Source organism: Macadamia integrifolia, chromosome 10 (genome assembly GCF_013358625.1).
Source record: "Macadamia integrifolia cultivar HAES 741 chromosome 10, SCU_Mint_v3, whole genome shotgun sequence".
Lineage (NCBI taxonomy): Eukaryota > Viridiplantae > Streptophyta > Magnoliopsida > Proteales > Proteaceae > Macadamia > Macadamia integrifolia.
In genome coordinates, this window is record NC_056566.1 from 24,262,938 (window position 1) to 24,278,916 (window position 15,979).

Sequence of the window (15,979 nt, forward strand, 5' to 3'; positions counted from 1 at the left end):
CTCAGGAGATTTGTAGCTTTCTTCTGGAGAATGCACTACAGCATTACATAGGGAATTAACCTTCTAGGCATGATTAAGCTTTTGTTTGGTTAAACCATGATTAAAGAGCTAAACACAGCATCTAACCACATATAAAGTCACTACACCTTTGCAAGGGCTGCTCACACATACTGGCACACCCAAGGATTAAAGTATCGGTATCGATCGCCGTATCAATCGGCCAAAATTAAGATACGTATCGGAGAATATCGTATCGTATCGGAGATACACTAAGATACGCTAAAGATACACACATAAATGGATATGAAACATTTTTTAAACACTTTTGCATAAAGAATTTGTTAAAAAAAACTATTGATAACATGTATTATGCATAAACACTAAATTGAGGGTATCGTACTAAGAATTCAAGGTTTGTAGTTGTCCCATAAATGTAAAATCCTTGTTCCCAACCTTGATTTCCACTTTAGTTAGAGAGAAATCTGGCTGACAATAACTTTGGAACAAAAACCCTTCAAAAAATCGTGTTTTCTGAAAAATTACCCATCTTGGCCATTATATGACCGATACTCACCGATATATATCGATACTCACCGATATGTATCGATACTCACCAATACGTACCAATATATATCGATACTCACCGATACGTGCCAATATATACCGATACGTACCAATCGATACATACCGATACTCACCGATACGTATCAATACATACCGAAACGTATATTTTACCTAATTTTATAATTTTCATAGTCGTATCGAGGCATATCGTATCTTATCGATGTGTATTGGTGGTGTATTGATGCATATCGGTATGTATTGTAGGATATATATAGACACGAAAGGATTTTAAAAATTTCATGTATCGAATCGATGTGTATCGTATCGTTTGGCTAAATTTAAAATACATATCAGTGGGTATCGTATCGGTATCGGAGATACTTAAAACCATGGGCACACCCTTCCTCTACCGCTCCACAACACGGGAAGAAAACCTTCTCCATATTAACAATCTCCAGGATCTGTTGAATTTTCAGTATGATCTTAAGAGGGTGCAATACCGGAAAAAGAAATATCTCCATGCCAATTTGCTGGTATTTCACGAATGTCCAGTGTTTATTGACTATACAGTTTACATAGTACTGGGCAAATGACCCCGCGATGCTTCTTCGGTCAATATGTTTGCACCTTGACTCAAATTGAATAAGGCTCTTATAATTATGATAAATACATAGGTGAATTTGTGCACAGTAAGTGTATGGGAGCCCACCTGCTTACCAGCAATACAACAATTCAATTCCTGCTCAATTAATTTTTTTCGTATTTCGTTGTGGCTTTCCTGATGAATAAATAACTTATTTTATTTTTTGAGGAATGCTGGTCCATACAAGCTCAACACCCATAGAGGCATACAGGCCGAGCCATGCATTCGAAAAACAGGCAATCTCTCTGATTCACAGTGTAGGCACACTGTTTTTGTGGTTAAGGCCATCTCATATGCCCCTACAGGCTTTGAAGCCTTGCAACTAGCATTTTCCTTAATATTCTAGTGGTACATATGTAAGTGAACATACTTGCTGGATGGTATCCAAGTTGCTGTCCACGTTAGAGACTAGATCATCTCATGTGTAGAATGAGCAGCTCAGGTTTTTCAACTAATTTCTTCCATTCGTTGCAAAATCTTGCAACAGTTGCTCCATCCACAACTCTGTGATCTGCTCCAATATTTACCTATTACAGGAAAAACCAAGTTAGAGACGGCTACGCATATATCAACACTGAATATAACTCCTCTGGATGGCACAAAGAACCCCAATGTCATCAAATATGCTGAAACTCCACCATATTTTGTTAAAATTTGAAATCATTATCATCTAAATTCTGCAGTTTCCACCATATTATAAAGACATCATATTTTTGCAATGACTCAATGCCTAACCCAAAAACAGAATTCTTAAAAACATTTGAATTTCCAACTAGCTGAGGTATAAGGCACAATAGAAATGAAGGTACTCCCCAATAACCTGTAATATATACAAGATCTTACAACAAATTTCAGGAATCACTGCAAGTATACACGTGGATTCTGACACAGTGATGCCTAAGCATATATAGGTGCTAACTGCTAAAGCATGCCACGATTTTCAGAGGAGAAAAACATAGTTCAGGCGGTTGGGCATCATGAAGTATACGCCTCAAAGGCAGTATGAAAATCTTTTGAATTTAAAGAAAGAAAGATAGATGATAGGAAACAAAAATAAGTCAAATAGATATGAGGTATGAAATAATGAGAGCAAGTACAGTTTCTAGGCAAGTCCATGACCCAGAAAAATATCTTACAAGGTAATTAAATCATAAAAATACAAATTATAAATACCACTACCATATTTAAATATTAAGTAACGGAATTTTGAAGACTCTTCACCAAAGACACTGTCAAATCCTAAATGCAGATGAAAGCTGGTCCCTAAGTAGTGCAATCAGTCATTAATTCTCCATGATACTCCAGGCGAAATCTTGTGATGAGAAGAAAGAGAGGGTTGAACCACCTTCCGGGTGAAATAAAGCTTTTCACATACTGTAGAAGACCATATTCAAGAGCTATAGGGGTTAAAATTTCTCTTTCCCCCTTGACCAGAGAACTGAAAGATCTTCCAGTTCCATCCTTTCATGAATTCTTTAGGCTTTCTAGTGAACAGCACATCATTAATAAGGATTTGTTACGTGCGATATGCCAACGACTCACTACTGGGAATAGTGGGTGCCGTAGAGCTTCTCATAGAAATACAAAAACGTGTCACCCACTTCCTATGGTCCGGCCTGAACCTTTGGGTAGGCTCTGCAGGATCAACAACAATAGCTGCACGGAGTACGTAGAATTCCCCAATACGGTCATTCGGGAAGTCTTTCCATAAAAAGTGAGCATAAGATGATAGCTTTATATTTCTCCCTTGCTAAACACACAAAGAAGCCTCTCCACTAGAAATTTTAGAATCCACCACCGCTGGTGAGTTCAGCATCCTTCAAGTGGTTTTTTCAAACCATTTTATTGAAAGGAATATTTCTTCACATGAAGATATGGGTTAATCATTCCCAAATGTGCTAAGAAATATTTCTTGACATGCGGAGAATTTAATTATTCTGCAATGGTTAGAAAACATTGAGAGTATCTAAGAAAATCTGGTCCACTCCCTGGTAAGATGTTCACACCCATCTTCTACAGTAGATGTGAAATGAAAACGAATTCCTTTCAATTGGGTGTATGGAGCACCATTCCCTCAATTCCACCCCCGACCAAACACCAGAGAGAGAGAGAGAGAGAGAGAGAGAGAGAGAGAGAGAGAGTACGGCTTACATTGGCCATGGATGCAGGATACACATTTTCATCCTCGGCAAAGCGAGGAACTTTCTGGATTCGACCAATTGCAATGATAGCAACTTCAGGCAAGTTGAGGATGGGAGAGCCAAACTTCCCTCCAATTGCTCCAATGTTGCTTAAAGTTATTGTTCCATCAGAGATATCCTCAGAACTAAGCTTGTTATTTAATGCCAAATATTGTAACCGTGACAGCTCTTTTGTAATCTAAACAGAGATAAGAAAGCTTTAATACAATATTCTGCATTTGTAAAAAAATAAAAAATAAAGAGGAAATAAAGACAAGATTTTGAGATACTTTGGAGTGGGGAAAAAAGGAGGTCTCAATCCAAACAGCAACTAAAATCTGAAAAAGGGCAATGCTATACACAAGGACAATTGTATTTTTCTTTTATACCTTCACTTGTTCGGAAATTAAAAAAATGTCATTTATAGTTTCAAGTTTTAGTTTGCCATAGCATAATATTCTTCAATTTGATAAATCAACTCATGTATAATTCAGGAAAATCAATAATATACTAAGCCAAGTTCTGAAATTTTAGCAACATGACTTGAAATTTATGAGAATTATATTCAACAGATAAGTATATGTTCGTTGGAAACAGCCTCTCCTGCAAAAAGGGTAAGGCTGCGTACATTTTCCCCTCCCAGACCCTACAGTAGCGGGAGCCTCATGCATTGGGATGCTCAAATAAGGATATGTTCCAATCAGTCAGGCTATGCTGAAAGTTATAGATTTCTGAGTGAGCCCCACCCACTGATGCAGTGAGACACCCCCCCCCTTTTTCTTTTTCCTCGACCACCCATATTTGAAAGTTTTTTAAAATTTGTCCACCTGAGTGGTAAATGGGAAAATCTTTATAATTTTTCTATCATCAGGTATTGATGTTCTTCTTCTCAACATTATTACTATTTTGCTGTTGCTATTTTTATTACTAAACTTCAGTCTGGTTTCATCTTAACCACTTCTATTCCAATTTGAGATTAGTTTAAAATAGTTGGATTTGTTCTATCCAGCTTAAAAATTGTACTGAACCATTAAGACTTATTCTATTTCCTGACTCTTCAAGCCTGGCCTTTTAGGGAGGGAGGGGTTAAAGCTTGCCACTTCTACTTGATTTTGGTGAGAAGCAAATGAAGAGAATATTCTTAAAACATGGAAAAGAACATTAAATTTTACATATAAGAAAGTGGATTGAGCTAACCTCCAAGATGGATAATGACTGAACCTTCTTTATGTTTGGTACCACTAAACCATATGGAGTAGCCATGGCTATTCCAATATTGTGGCATCCTAACCATAAACCAATAAGATGAGGATATGAGGTCAATTCCAAACAAAACAACCAAATGTTAACATTAGAAGTTACATCTAACAGGATATGGCAAAGGCTTGAATTAGAAAAATAAGAGGTTTTCCAGTAGAAAACGTTAACGCTATGTTTGGTTGCAAGGGGAATTAAAGGGAAGGGAAGTGAAATTTTCATACTTAAAAAAGAAATATATGTAATCATTACCCCATGTGACTATATCATTACTTCAAATCATTCCATATTTGGTTATAAAATTTCACTTTACTTTACATCCAAAACCCTTTGCTATAATATGTAAAATAAAAATTACATGTAAAATGTATCATTACCAAATATGGTTAAAAAAATCAAGTAGTTTATATAATCACATTGAATCACATGGGATAATGATTATAAACATTCCTTTTAAGTATAAAAATTTCACCTCGTTTCCCTTTAAATTCCCCTTGCAAGTAAATGGAGCCTAAAGCTTTGAATTAAAAAATACAGCAACAAACACATCTGCATTTTAGATTAAGCTCTTTTTATATCATATAATCATCATAATAAACATAAACTCACAAAATAATTAAAATAGTACATCTATTTGTCCTCATAAAATAGCATTTCAACATAATAGCCATGGAAAGGGAATAAAATGAAACCAAGATTAAAAAAATATATATGCAATATGTTGATCGTTGAGTAAAACTTGGTCTTGGAATTTTCTACGTGCCTTATTGACACAAGAAAACAATGATCCTTCACCATGCAAGGCATCAAGCTTGGCCAAATATCCAGAGGAAGCTCCCAGCAGGTCTCCTATTTGCACTCTGATAGCTCTAATTTCCAGGTCAATACACCAATAACGTGGACCTCAAGGATTTTAATCTTTCTGAACTAGGAATTTGGCAAGCCTAAAGTCTTTTTGGATTTCATTTCATGTGCTCTCCACCAACCTTCTGTTCCTTTTTAAAGATGAATGCAGTTGCTCCTGAACTGATACAGAACAAGTTCATATTCTAGAATCTTCATAAAGAATAAGCTAAAGTGTTAAATTAGTGGGATTCCAGAACAACTGGAGGCAAAAGAAATCACCATGGGCCATAGTATATTGGAAGAACAAATTGCCTTGAAAGTGAAGTAAGCATCTCTAATCATCTATTCACTACTGCAATACATTCTCTTGAATCTCATTTTAGAACTGACGCCGACACAAATAAAGAGTTATCTCAGAAAGAAAGTCTTCATAGAGTTGAAACCACCTAGTTAATTTCTTATCTGCATACCTTTAAATATAACCTCAAATGACTCCTCGCTGAAGGTACTATTTAATATGGGATATTTTGCCAATGCCAACGAAAGTGACTTTATTAAGAACGCAAGGTAAGTGTGTTTGATATCTGGATCAGAATTCGCATCTTGAAAAGATGCTTTAACCTCCACAAGAGCATCAAAATTTATCTCTTCCAGATAATGAAAATGAGGGACTTTGGCAGCCATTGTCATTGATTTAACCATTAAACGCTGAAATCCCCTGAACAAGCATTACTGAATCAGTCAAGGATCCAAATCTTTCTACAAATTATAAATGGCTCAGTTTAAATAGACACAATAAAATGATCATCTTAGTGATGATTCAACTACTACATAGAGAAAAAGAACTTCCTACAGCAGAACATTCCAATGAAGAAACAAAAGAGTATAAGAAATCAAAGGCTTATTGCTTAATACCAGTCCAACACAACAGAAGGGGGAAAGATGTTCTAGTCCCTTTTTTACAGCTTTCCAAATAACAACAATCATAGTGATAAGAGGTACTATCTTACAAACAGAAACAATAGTAGAGCTATCAAAGAGCTCATCGCCTAATTTTTGAACCGGTCAAACAAATTAAAAAAAAAATCTTAATCCCTTATTTACAGATTTATTATTATCAAAGCATGCAAAATGAGGAAAGCAAATGTATAGTCAGAATTATTTTTGTGACTTACATGATCTAACAACAGAGATCTGTAAGAAGGCTCGAGCGTAATACATTTCTAAGGGTGCTTTGGCACTTGAAATATGCTGCCTCAGTGATTGCAAACTCCAGCAATTAAAATTCGGTAAGGTGGTAAAAGGTTTTCTGGATATGATTGTTTCGATGAAAGAGGGTGGTAAAAGGTTTTCTGGATATGATTGTTTCGATGAAAGAGGGTGTTAATCAATTCAAGGGCTATCTCGACTTTCCCTTTGCATGCTTTTATCTGCCCCATGAAAGCTCAGTTGTCCCTCAAATTTTGTGGGCCGTCCACTTCAACTTTTAACAGGTGGTAAATTTAAGGCCAAAAGCATTTTAGCATGTGACACAATCAGCGAGTCAATTTTGGTCAATATTTGGATTACCACATCAGCTGTCGATCTCTTTCATGGTTAAAAATGCCAGGAAATCAAAATTAACTAGAATATGCCACACGTTTGTCATTGGCCATGGAATTTGACCTGGACATTTCAAAGGGTGCTCGACCTATTTAATGGTTGGATTGGCCACATCAGCCCACTATATGACAGAACAATACAGATATTTTTCTAGACCAGCCTGACTAGATAACCTTCAGCTAATAATATACATTTATGTTATCATCACATAATGCATAGGATCTTTAACCAACAGAAAATGCATAATATCTTCTAAGTGCTAATATGAATCACAAAACATAAGTATGCCTAAGTTCCGCGGTTCGCATGTCTCTCCAAATTCATGTGGGCACATAGAGTATTACCTCAAGGGAACTGTCTTATCTTCATACTGTGATCCATCTGCAGCTAATTGATACGAATATTTCTCCTCTTTTATCATCACATGTTCTAAAAGACTTGCATGTGAAGTTTCCTTTGATTCTTTAGACGTTCCTTTATTGTCCACATATTTTAGGACATCTTCTTTTAAAATTCTCCCACCTTTAGCAGTTCCATGAATATCATTTATACATACACCATATTGCTTTGCCAGATTCCGAACAGCAGGTGTAGCCAGAACTCCTCCAATGTTTTCTTTATACAACTCAGCCTTCAAATGTGTTGTATTGTCCAAAGACCTCACAGATGGGACCTGAGATTCTTCCACAGCCATCTTAAGAAGAGTTTCTCCAACCTGCAATTTAAGCTCAAAACATAATCATCTTTTCAAGATACCAGAATAATCAAGCACAGAACAAATAAATAAGGATTTGATCCACTACCAAATCCAGGGAGCAAGTGGGCAGCTTGGGCTGGGGAACTGATAAATTTTGAACTTAATTAGGCCCAAGACTGGCCCAGCCCAGACCATCTTGTTTGGTTCAAAGTTGAGCCTCATTTCAGCCCAACATGCACCCATTACCAAATCTCTTCCCTTATCTAGTAAGGATGATAATCTTCCAGCCTCTTGCATAGAAACATCAAAAGTCAAAAAAGGCAAGATATTATACCAACCGTTATTGCCAATCATAAATATTATTTCTAGCGATTAATGTGAGTACACTTGTAAGGAGAATAGAGGTGTAAATCATCTTCAGTTTCATGTAGAAATTTTTGAGTGGATGTTTTGTTCTTTATGGAGTTTAACATGTAAACCAAGTTCCATGATTGTTCCACTAAGAGGTTGGAGATTGAAATATTAGGTTAAAATCAGTCTTGGTTGTTAAAAACACTCCTAGTGTCACCTCACTGGGAATTTTGCTTCTTACTATTTGCTGATGTGATCATATGGAAAGTATCATGATATTATTTCTCAATTAGTAAGCAATAATCTATTGCTAATTTGAGTAAATTGCAAGAAGCGTGAAGAAAGTATGAGTCATCTTCACTTTCCAGTGGATATTGAGTGGTGGATCTTTTTCCTTCCGTGAAGTGCAATGTGTAACCCCAACTTCTGTGATTGATCTGCAAAAAGTTGTAGATTGAAACTTTAATTTTTTTTCCGGGGGCTTCTTTTATTGTTTTTTGTTGGAGCAGTCAGAAGAAAAGGAATGGACGAATTCTCAGACAAATGTAACACCATTGCCACGGCTGAAGGAAAACTGGAGGAGTTGATGTTACATTGCTCTTATATATTGGAGTTCTATGAATCCTAATAGTTTATATTGCAATATCATATTTATTTTTTGAGATATGTAAGTTGCCATATTTTAATTTTGAAAACATTGGTCCTTAAATAGCTTGATCAACACCCCCACCATACACCTTCTCATGTATAGTAGTTATTTTCCACATCATAAATAAAACCATTAACGGGCTGTGGGATAAGTTGGTTTAGCCATAAATCATGGTCTGATGAACTAATACGTTTGGTGTCTATTTCTATCCTGAAGGGCTAAATACCATAGTTCATGACAAAACCATATGATTTCTTACAGTTTAGGGTTATGAACAAACTAACAAAGTGTGTGTCCAGGATGGGCCTAGCATTTACCACATTTTGAATAGGCATGTAATCCAAATTCAGGTCCAAAACACAACATGCAAGATCACATGTTCACACCCTAGTTCTGGGACTCACAGTAGTTGTTAAAATTGGGTTAGAATGGCGAAATAGGTAGAGAAAATAAAACCTAAATACAATGAAAGCTAAAACAGTATGATGGTTGGGTTGGAATGGATTTCTCTATAGCTTTCAACTGTATATAGTTTCTTGGTAGTTTGATATTCTCCAGAGAATAACTGTGTTTTCTGATAATAATAGATGACAAGAAAAAAGTATATGCTAGGTTTAGAAGATCAAGTTGAAGATTTGAAAGCATTGTAAGATTTTCAATGGTGGCAAATTACCACTAACAGTAGCAGGTGGCAGAAGAATATAACGAAAGCAACATAAAACTTTCAATTTCATTATCTAAGAAAATATGTAGTAAAACCCTTCATCCATTTTCTTCTAAAAATCAACTCCTATTGACCTGAATTAAGGGACATGGACAAGGCTGACTATTCTACTCAAATAAAAATACAATTTAATTGAAAATTTCCCTTATTGACTTTACCAGCCTGAAAGTAAGTTAACAAGGACACTACTTGGGGATGAAATTAATAAAACTAATTTTTTTTCCAACACCACCCGATAATTTTCTCAACTGCTCATAATATGACCCAGAGAACAACTCCAAACTTCCAAACTGAAAACGAAGAAACTCCAGTGGAGTCCACAAGGCAATAGACTTTCACTCCATTTCTTTTGCCTTGGTTTTCACAATGACATATTCTTCTCGACTCAGCGAGCTGCAAATGCATCAGATATTATTTCTTACATCCAGTGATACATACAGGATATCTTAAACACAAAGGATACCTTATCAGAGGTAAATAAAACATATATATAATCATGCATCAGCCAAAATTTTGTCCAAGGTAAATTTTGTTGTTTTGACAACATAAAGAGTATGAGAGAGGCCGAAGAGAAAACTGGATAGGGTCCTTCCAAAGTTGGGCAGAGTATATAATTCTTAACCTCTGCTTAAAAAACCATTCGAAATAATTTGGGTTCCATATGCTCTCAAGTTAAAAGAGTAAAGTCCATAAAATTAACGCAAGAAGAAGATTACCCGTTATCACCAAAATATCATAAGAGAAAGAAAAATCCAATGCACCCACACTAGGTAGAAGGCAAGCACTGGATCCCAGACAGAAACCAACAAAACTATATTTTTCAGCTCTTAGGCAATGTTACAACCATTTACCTTCACTATATCACCGGGACTATAAAGAATATGTGAAACTTTCCCCTGGTAACGGCTTGTTATTTCAATGGTTGCTTTATCACTCTGAACTTCACATAGGCGCTGAAATTCTTCAACTTGCTCTCCCTGCCATAACAAGATTAAAAAAGCATTTAGTTCCGGTATAACTGAGTACAGGTCATAAATCTAACTAGCAAAAGAGCGAGACATATTCTTAGTTGAATAAATAATATAGCAGAGCTGAACTGTATCCAGATATTTGGACCATATAATGCCACCATTTTGAGAGTTTCATATTCGAACCCCTTTTGTTATTGCAATTACAATGTTAAGAAAAATCCATTATCCAGAGATCCGTTTCCATGGAAGATCGGTAGCAGGTATCATCTGGTTTACTGAGGTTAAAAAAGTACTCACCTATCTGAATATTTTATTTAAGCTGTTAAACATTAAAATAATTTTCAGGCCCTTAAGATTAAAAAAAAAAAATAGAATCTTGGAAATTTTTCAGTACAATGGTGAAGGTCGGGAAAACTCTATGTCCACTAGGTGAAATCAATGATGTAACTATGGCAAAATATCACTTTTCAACCTGGAAAAGCGCATAAAGTTATACGGACTGAATTACCCCACTACTGAAAGCTTTAACCGAATTTTTACATCTTGGCAAGTACATGGACCTAATTAAACAGGTATGAATCAAGAAGAGACACATTATCATCTTCCATCCAAAATACAAAGACGAAGCTATTGTTTACACAGCAAATTAAGGCACAACTTTGAGAAATTCTGAAGGCATATTGGGTCTTTGGGTGAACTTGAAGAATAGTGCATTGACAGGTGTTTGGGTGGGGGAGGGTTGTAATGCTGATATATGGAATATGGGGAAAGGAGGTTGAGTTTCTCACTAAGATTACTTCAAAATTAATGTTTAATAGAAGCTTTTGCTGCGTGTTATTAGAATTTATAACAACCATTCTAAGAACCATGTCAAACAATTGTTTTCTTTTTGTATTAGCAGGGGGGAAAATGGAAGAATACCAATAAAAGAAATTTTGTTTTCTCACCTCCTGCACGAACCATTTGAGAAGTTCGCACTCAGCAATACCTTCACCAGTCTGCGCTAAGGGAACCTCAACTATCCCACCAACGGGGAGATTAGGCAAAGGTTGACTTGAAAAGAAACACTTCTTGCTGGCATGTGAATTCTAAAAAGAACAAAAAAAAATTGAAAAATGCAAAAAAGAGATAATAAATTACAATATGCGAAGCTTCCAAAGAATGTAATCTACACATTAATTCGAAAAAAAGGAGAATGAGAACTGCAAAAGAAAAATCCATAATTTAGAAGACATTATAAAAGCAGAATCTATAACAATACAAAACAAAAACAAAAGAACAAATCAGAAAGATAAGGGGAAAAGGAAGGAGAAGAGAGTTACAGTAAATAGCTTGGCCGAGGGAACCGATGCAGAGGCACATCGACGGAGTACAAATCGTGAAGAGAAGGAAGGAGATGGAGTCTGCTGCCCTCCGTTGCAGGCGAAGGAATGCGCACGTCTACCGCTGCACGACCGCCACAGCAGCTGCCCTCGTACGCCGGAAGTCGAAGCACTCTTCTCCCAAACGCGCTTCCACATCGTTTGCTATGTTGATGCTCCGCTCCGCCGGATTTGATCTTCAGGTTCAGATATTAAGGTCAACTTAAAACCAGTTCGCATTGATCGTCGTTCGTTGTCGCGGCGAGACGCAGAGCGCGAAAGAGACAAATTTAGTGAGTCCTCAATGTCAGTGAAAGGCCGGGCCTAGTAATCTTCAAGTAAGTGGAGGATTACAGGCCGTCCACGTGTATTTCAATCAGTATGGAACGAGACTTAGAGGTACAATCAGATCTGACCAGCTACGATGGCTCATTGACTCCTATTTATCCCGCACAAGTAGTGGATAAGGCTTATCCCGGGACCAACTTAGGGATACGTGTAGAGCTCCGCATTGACCATGCATGATGGGCTTCCTGTGAAGGAGTCAAAGTTGGTCTATGATCTTTGACCAGGCTGGCCCAACCTGAGATTAAACCTTATCCCAATTAATGGAGTTATTATCTCTATTGCATGTCATATTAACTATAAGACCTAAGTTATGTATACCTTTTCTCACCAAGGATTTAGGTATCCATATCTATTAATATCCGATCCATATTGTATTTTTTTTTTTACTGTTTTACCCTTGAAACGATACAGATAACCTATCTGAATTGGTTAAGTATCGATATCGATCTCATTTGATACGGTACCAATAGTTAAAATCATGTTCCTCACCACTTCTTTTAAGATCATTTTTAATTTTTCCTTAGATATTTTAGTTATTTAAATTTGAAATTAAATAACTATTCCTTGCTGAAGCATTCAAAGGCCTCTATTGAACATAACCATGCCACCTCAAATGACACTTCCCTCTAAACTTCACTTGCTTGGACTCTGGGAAGCCCAACTTGAACCGGCTAAAATACAAGTTCATGCCATATCAGGATAATATAAATAGATACGGATAAGGATTTTTATTATTATTATTATTATTAAAAATATGGATATGGATACGGATATTACTTTTTCATATCCTTCGCATGTAAGATACTCTATTAAAATAATTAAACGGGCCCAATATAGATATCCAGCCCATTATTCTGTCGGTTCTGTCGGTTCAGGGTTGATTCGTATCCATATCCATACCGATCAGCTAGCTAGGTGCTATGACACCACCCCAGGCCTTACAAGCCCACCTTTTATTGATAGGCCCATATTAGTAAAAGGACAAAATAGTAGACCTGTGCTTTTTGCCATGAGGATAGGTGATGTAGAAATTATGACCCAGAAAACTGATTTTTCCTCATAAGCTTGTTTAATTAAATATTCGTAAGGGATTTTGATTCGTACAATACATTGAGGTAGGTTTTGATAGGAGTGTCACCATTCGCCACCCAAGGCCCACGGGCCTAACTTACTAGCCCATGGACTTAGCTATTGGCTAAAAAAGGTGTAGTATCTAGAACTTTCAATAAAGGTGTAGAAAATAGCCCATGGACTTGGCTATGTTTGGTAGCCAAGAGAATAAAAGAAAAGAAAAAAGAATCTAGAAAAGAAGAGAAATGAATTGGTGAAAAAATAAAAATAAAATGTATATATGTTTGGTTCCCATTAGGCTGTGTTTGGTAGTCAAGAAAAGAAAAAAAAAAAGGTACAAAACTTGTATTTTTTTTCTTGATTTAAATTTTCTCTTTGTGCTTGGTATGTCCTAATCCAAGAGAAGATTTAGTTTTGAATTTCAAAATCTCCCTTGGGAATTGTGAAGTTTTCTTTTGTTTAAAAAAAAAAAAAAAAAAACCTTGCCAAAAATATAAAAAAAATGAGAAAATACAAAACTTTTCTTTTCTTCTCTTCTAATGGTAACAAAACATACATACGTTTCTCTATTTTCTCACAATTTCATTTATTCTCTTTTCTTTTCTTTTCCTTTCTTTTCTAGATTCTTTTTTCTTTTCTTTTNCATCTGGTTTATTGAGGTTAAAAAAGTACTCACATATCTGAATATTTTTTTTAAGCTGTTAAACATTAAAATAATTTTCAGGCCCTTAAGATTAAAAAAAAAAAAAAATTAGAATCTTGGAAATTTTTCAGTACAATGGTGAAGGTCGGGAAAACTCTATGTCCACTAGGTGAAATCAATGATGTAACTACGGCAAAATATCACTTTTCAACCTGGAAAAGCGCATAAAGTTATACGGACTGAATTACCCCACTACTGAAAGCTTTAACCGAATTTTTACATCTTGGCAAGTACATGGACCTAATTAAACAGGTATGAATCAAGAAGAGACACACTATAATCTTCCATCCAAAATACAAAGACGAAGCTATTGTTTACACAGCAAATTAAGGCACAACTTTGAGAAATTCTGAAGGCATGTTGGTCTTTGGGTGAACTTGAAGAATAGTGCATTGACAGGTGTTTGGGTGGGGGAGGGTTGTAATGCTGATATATGGAAGATGGGGAAAGGAGGTTGAGTTTCTCACTAAGATTACTTCAAAATTAATGTTTAATAGAAGCTTTTGCTGCGTGTTATTAGAATTTATAACAACCATTCTAAGACCCATGTCAAACAATTGTTTTCTTTTTGTATTAGCAGGGGGAAAAATGGAAGAATACCAATAAAAGAAATTTTGTTTTCTCACCTCCTGCACGAACCATTTGAGAAGTTCGCACTCAGCAATACCTTCACCAGTCTGGGCTAAGGGAACCTCAACTATCCCACCAACGGGGAGATTAGGCAAAGGTTGACTTGAAAAGAAACACTTCTTGCTGGCATGTGAATTCTAAAAAGAACAACAAAAAAATGAAAAAAAGAAAAATGCAAAAAAGAGATAATAAATTACAATATACGAAGCTTCCAAAGAATGTAATCTACACTTTAATTCGAAAAAAGGAGAATGAGAACTGCAAAAGAAAAATCCATAATTTAGAAGACATTATAAAAGCAGAATCTATAACAATACAAAACAAAAACAAACGAACAAATCAGAAAGATAAGGGGAAAAGGAAGGAGAAGAGAGTTACAGTAAATAGCTTGGCCGAGGGAACCGATGCAGAGGCACATCGACGAAGTACAAATCGTGAAGAGAAGGAAGGAGATGGAGTCTGCTGCCCTCCGTTGCAGGCGAAGGAATGCGCACGTCTACCTCTGCACGACCGCCACAGCAGCTGCCGTCGTACGCCGGAAGTCGAAGCACTCTTCTCCCAAACGCGCTTCCACATCGTTTGCTATGTTGATGCTCCGCTCCGCCGGATTTGATCTTCAGGTTCAGATATTAAGGTCAACTTAAAACCAGTTCGCATTGATCGTCGTTCGTTGTCGCGGCGAGACGCAGAGCGCGAAAGAGACAAATTTAGTGAGTCCTCAATGTCAGTGAAAGGCCGGGCCTAGTAATCTTAAAGTAAGTGGAGGATTACACGCCGTCCACGTGCATTTCAATCAGTATGGAACGTCGATTTGAGAGACTTAGAGGTACAATCAGATCTGACCAGCTACTATGGCTCATTGACTCCTATTTATCCCGCACAAGTAGCGGATAAGGCTTATCCCGGGACCAACCTAGGGATACGTGTAGAGCTCCGCATTGACCATGCATGGTGGGCTTCCCGTGAAGGAGTCAAAGTTGGTCTATGATCTTTGACCATGCTGGACCAACCTGAGATTCAACCTTAGCCCAATTAATGGAGTTGGTTATACTGATTTTGTCCTCCAATTATTATCTCTATTGCGTGTCATATTAAATATAAGACCTAAGTTATGTATGCCTTTTCTCACAAAGGATTTAGGTATCCATATCTATAAATATCCGATCCATATTGTATTTTTTTTTTTACTGTTTTACCTTTGAAACGATATGGGTAATTAGGGGTGTGAATTCCTAAACCGAATCGGTAAAACCGGCCAGACCGAGGCGATAACAACACATATCGAACCGAACCGAAGCCTTATTGGTTCGGTTCGATTTTGAGTATTGCAACCCCAAAACCAAACCGAACCACACTGAAAATCGGATGAACCTGAAACCAAA

The 15,979-nt window shown here is 36.5% G+C and overlaps 1 protein-coding gene across 3 annotated transcripts; it reads right to left on the reverse strand.

Annotated features, from left to right (window-relative positions):
- Nucleotides 1-1,006: 1,006 nt before the first annotated feature.
- On the reverse strand, nt 1,007-15,313 carry LOC122091729 (lipoamide acyltransferase component of branched-chain alpha-keto acid dehydrogenase complex, mitochondrial-like). 3 transcript variants are annotated; one of them, XM_042661841.1, is made up of 9 exons: nt 14,976-15,313; nt 14,594-14,734; nt 10,365-10,490; nt 7,437-7,807; nt 5,961-6,208; nt 4,585-4,673; nt 3,359-3,586; nt 1,578-1,734; nt 1,007-1,281 (listed from the first exon to the last, which is right to left on the reverse strand). In XM_042661841.1, exons 1-8 carry the CDS (start codon nt 15,171-15,173, stop codon nt 1,621-1,623), a joined length of 1,515 nt encoding a protein of 504 aa, XP_042517775.1. In that variant the 5' UTR covers nt 15,174-15,313; the 3' UTR covers nt 1,007-1,281; nt 1,578-1,620. The 3 variants fall into 3 exon arrangements, with proteins under 3 accessions (XP_042517775.1, XP_042517776.1, XP_042517774.1); XM_042661842.1 differs by lacking the exons at nt 14,594-14,734; nt 14,976-15,313 and adding exons at nt 11,432-11,572; nt 11,807-12,143 and having other exon boundaries at nt 1,007-1,273; XM_042661840.1 differs by lacking the exons at nt 14,594-14,734; nt 14,976-15,313 and adding exons at nt 11,432-11,572; nt 11,807-12,143.
- Between the last annotated feature and the right edge of the window lie 666 nt (nt 15,314-15,979).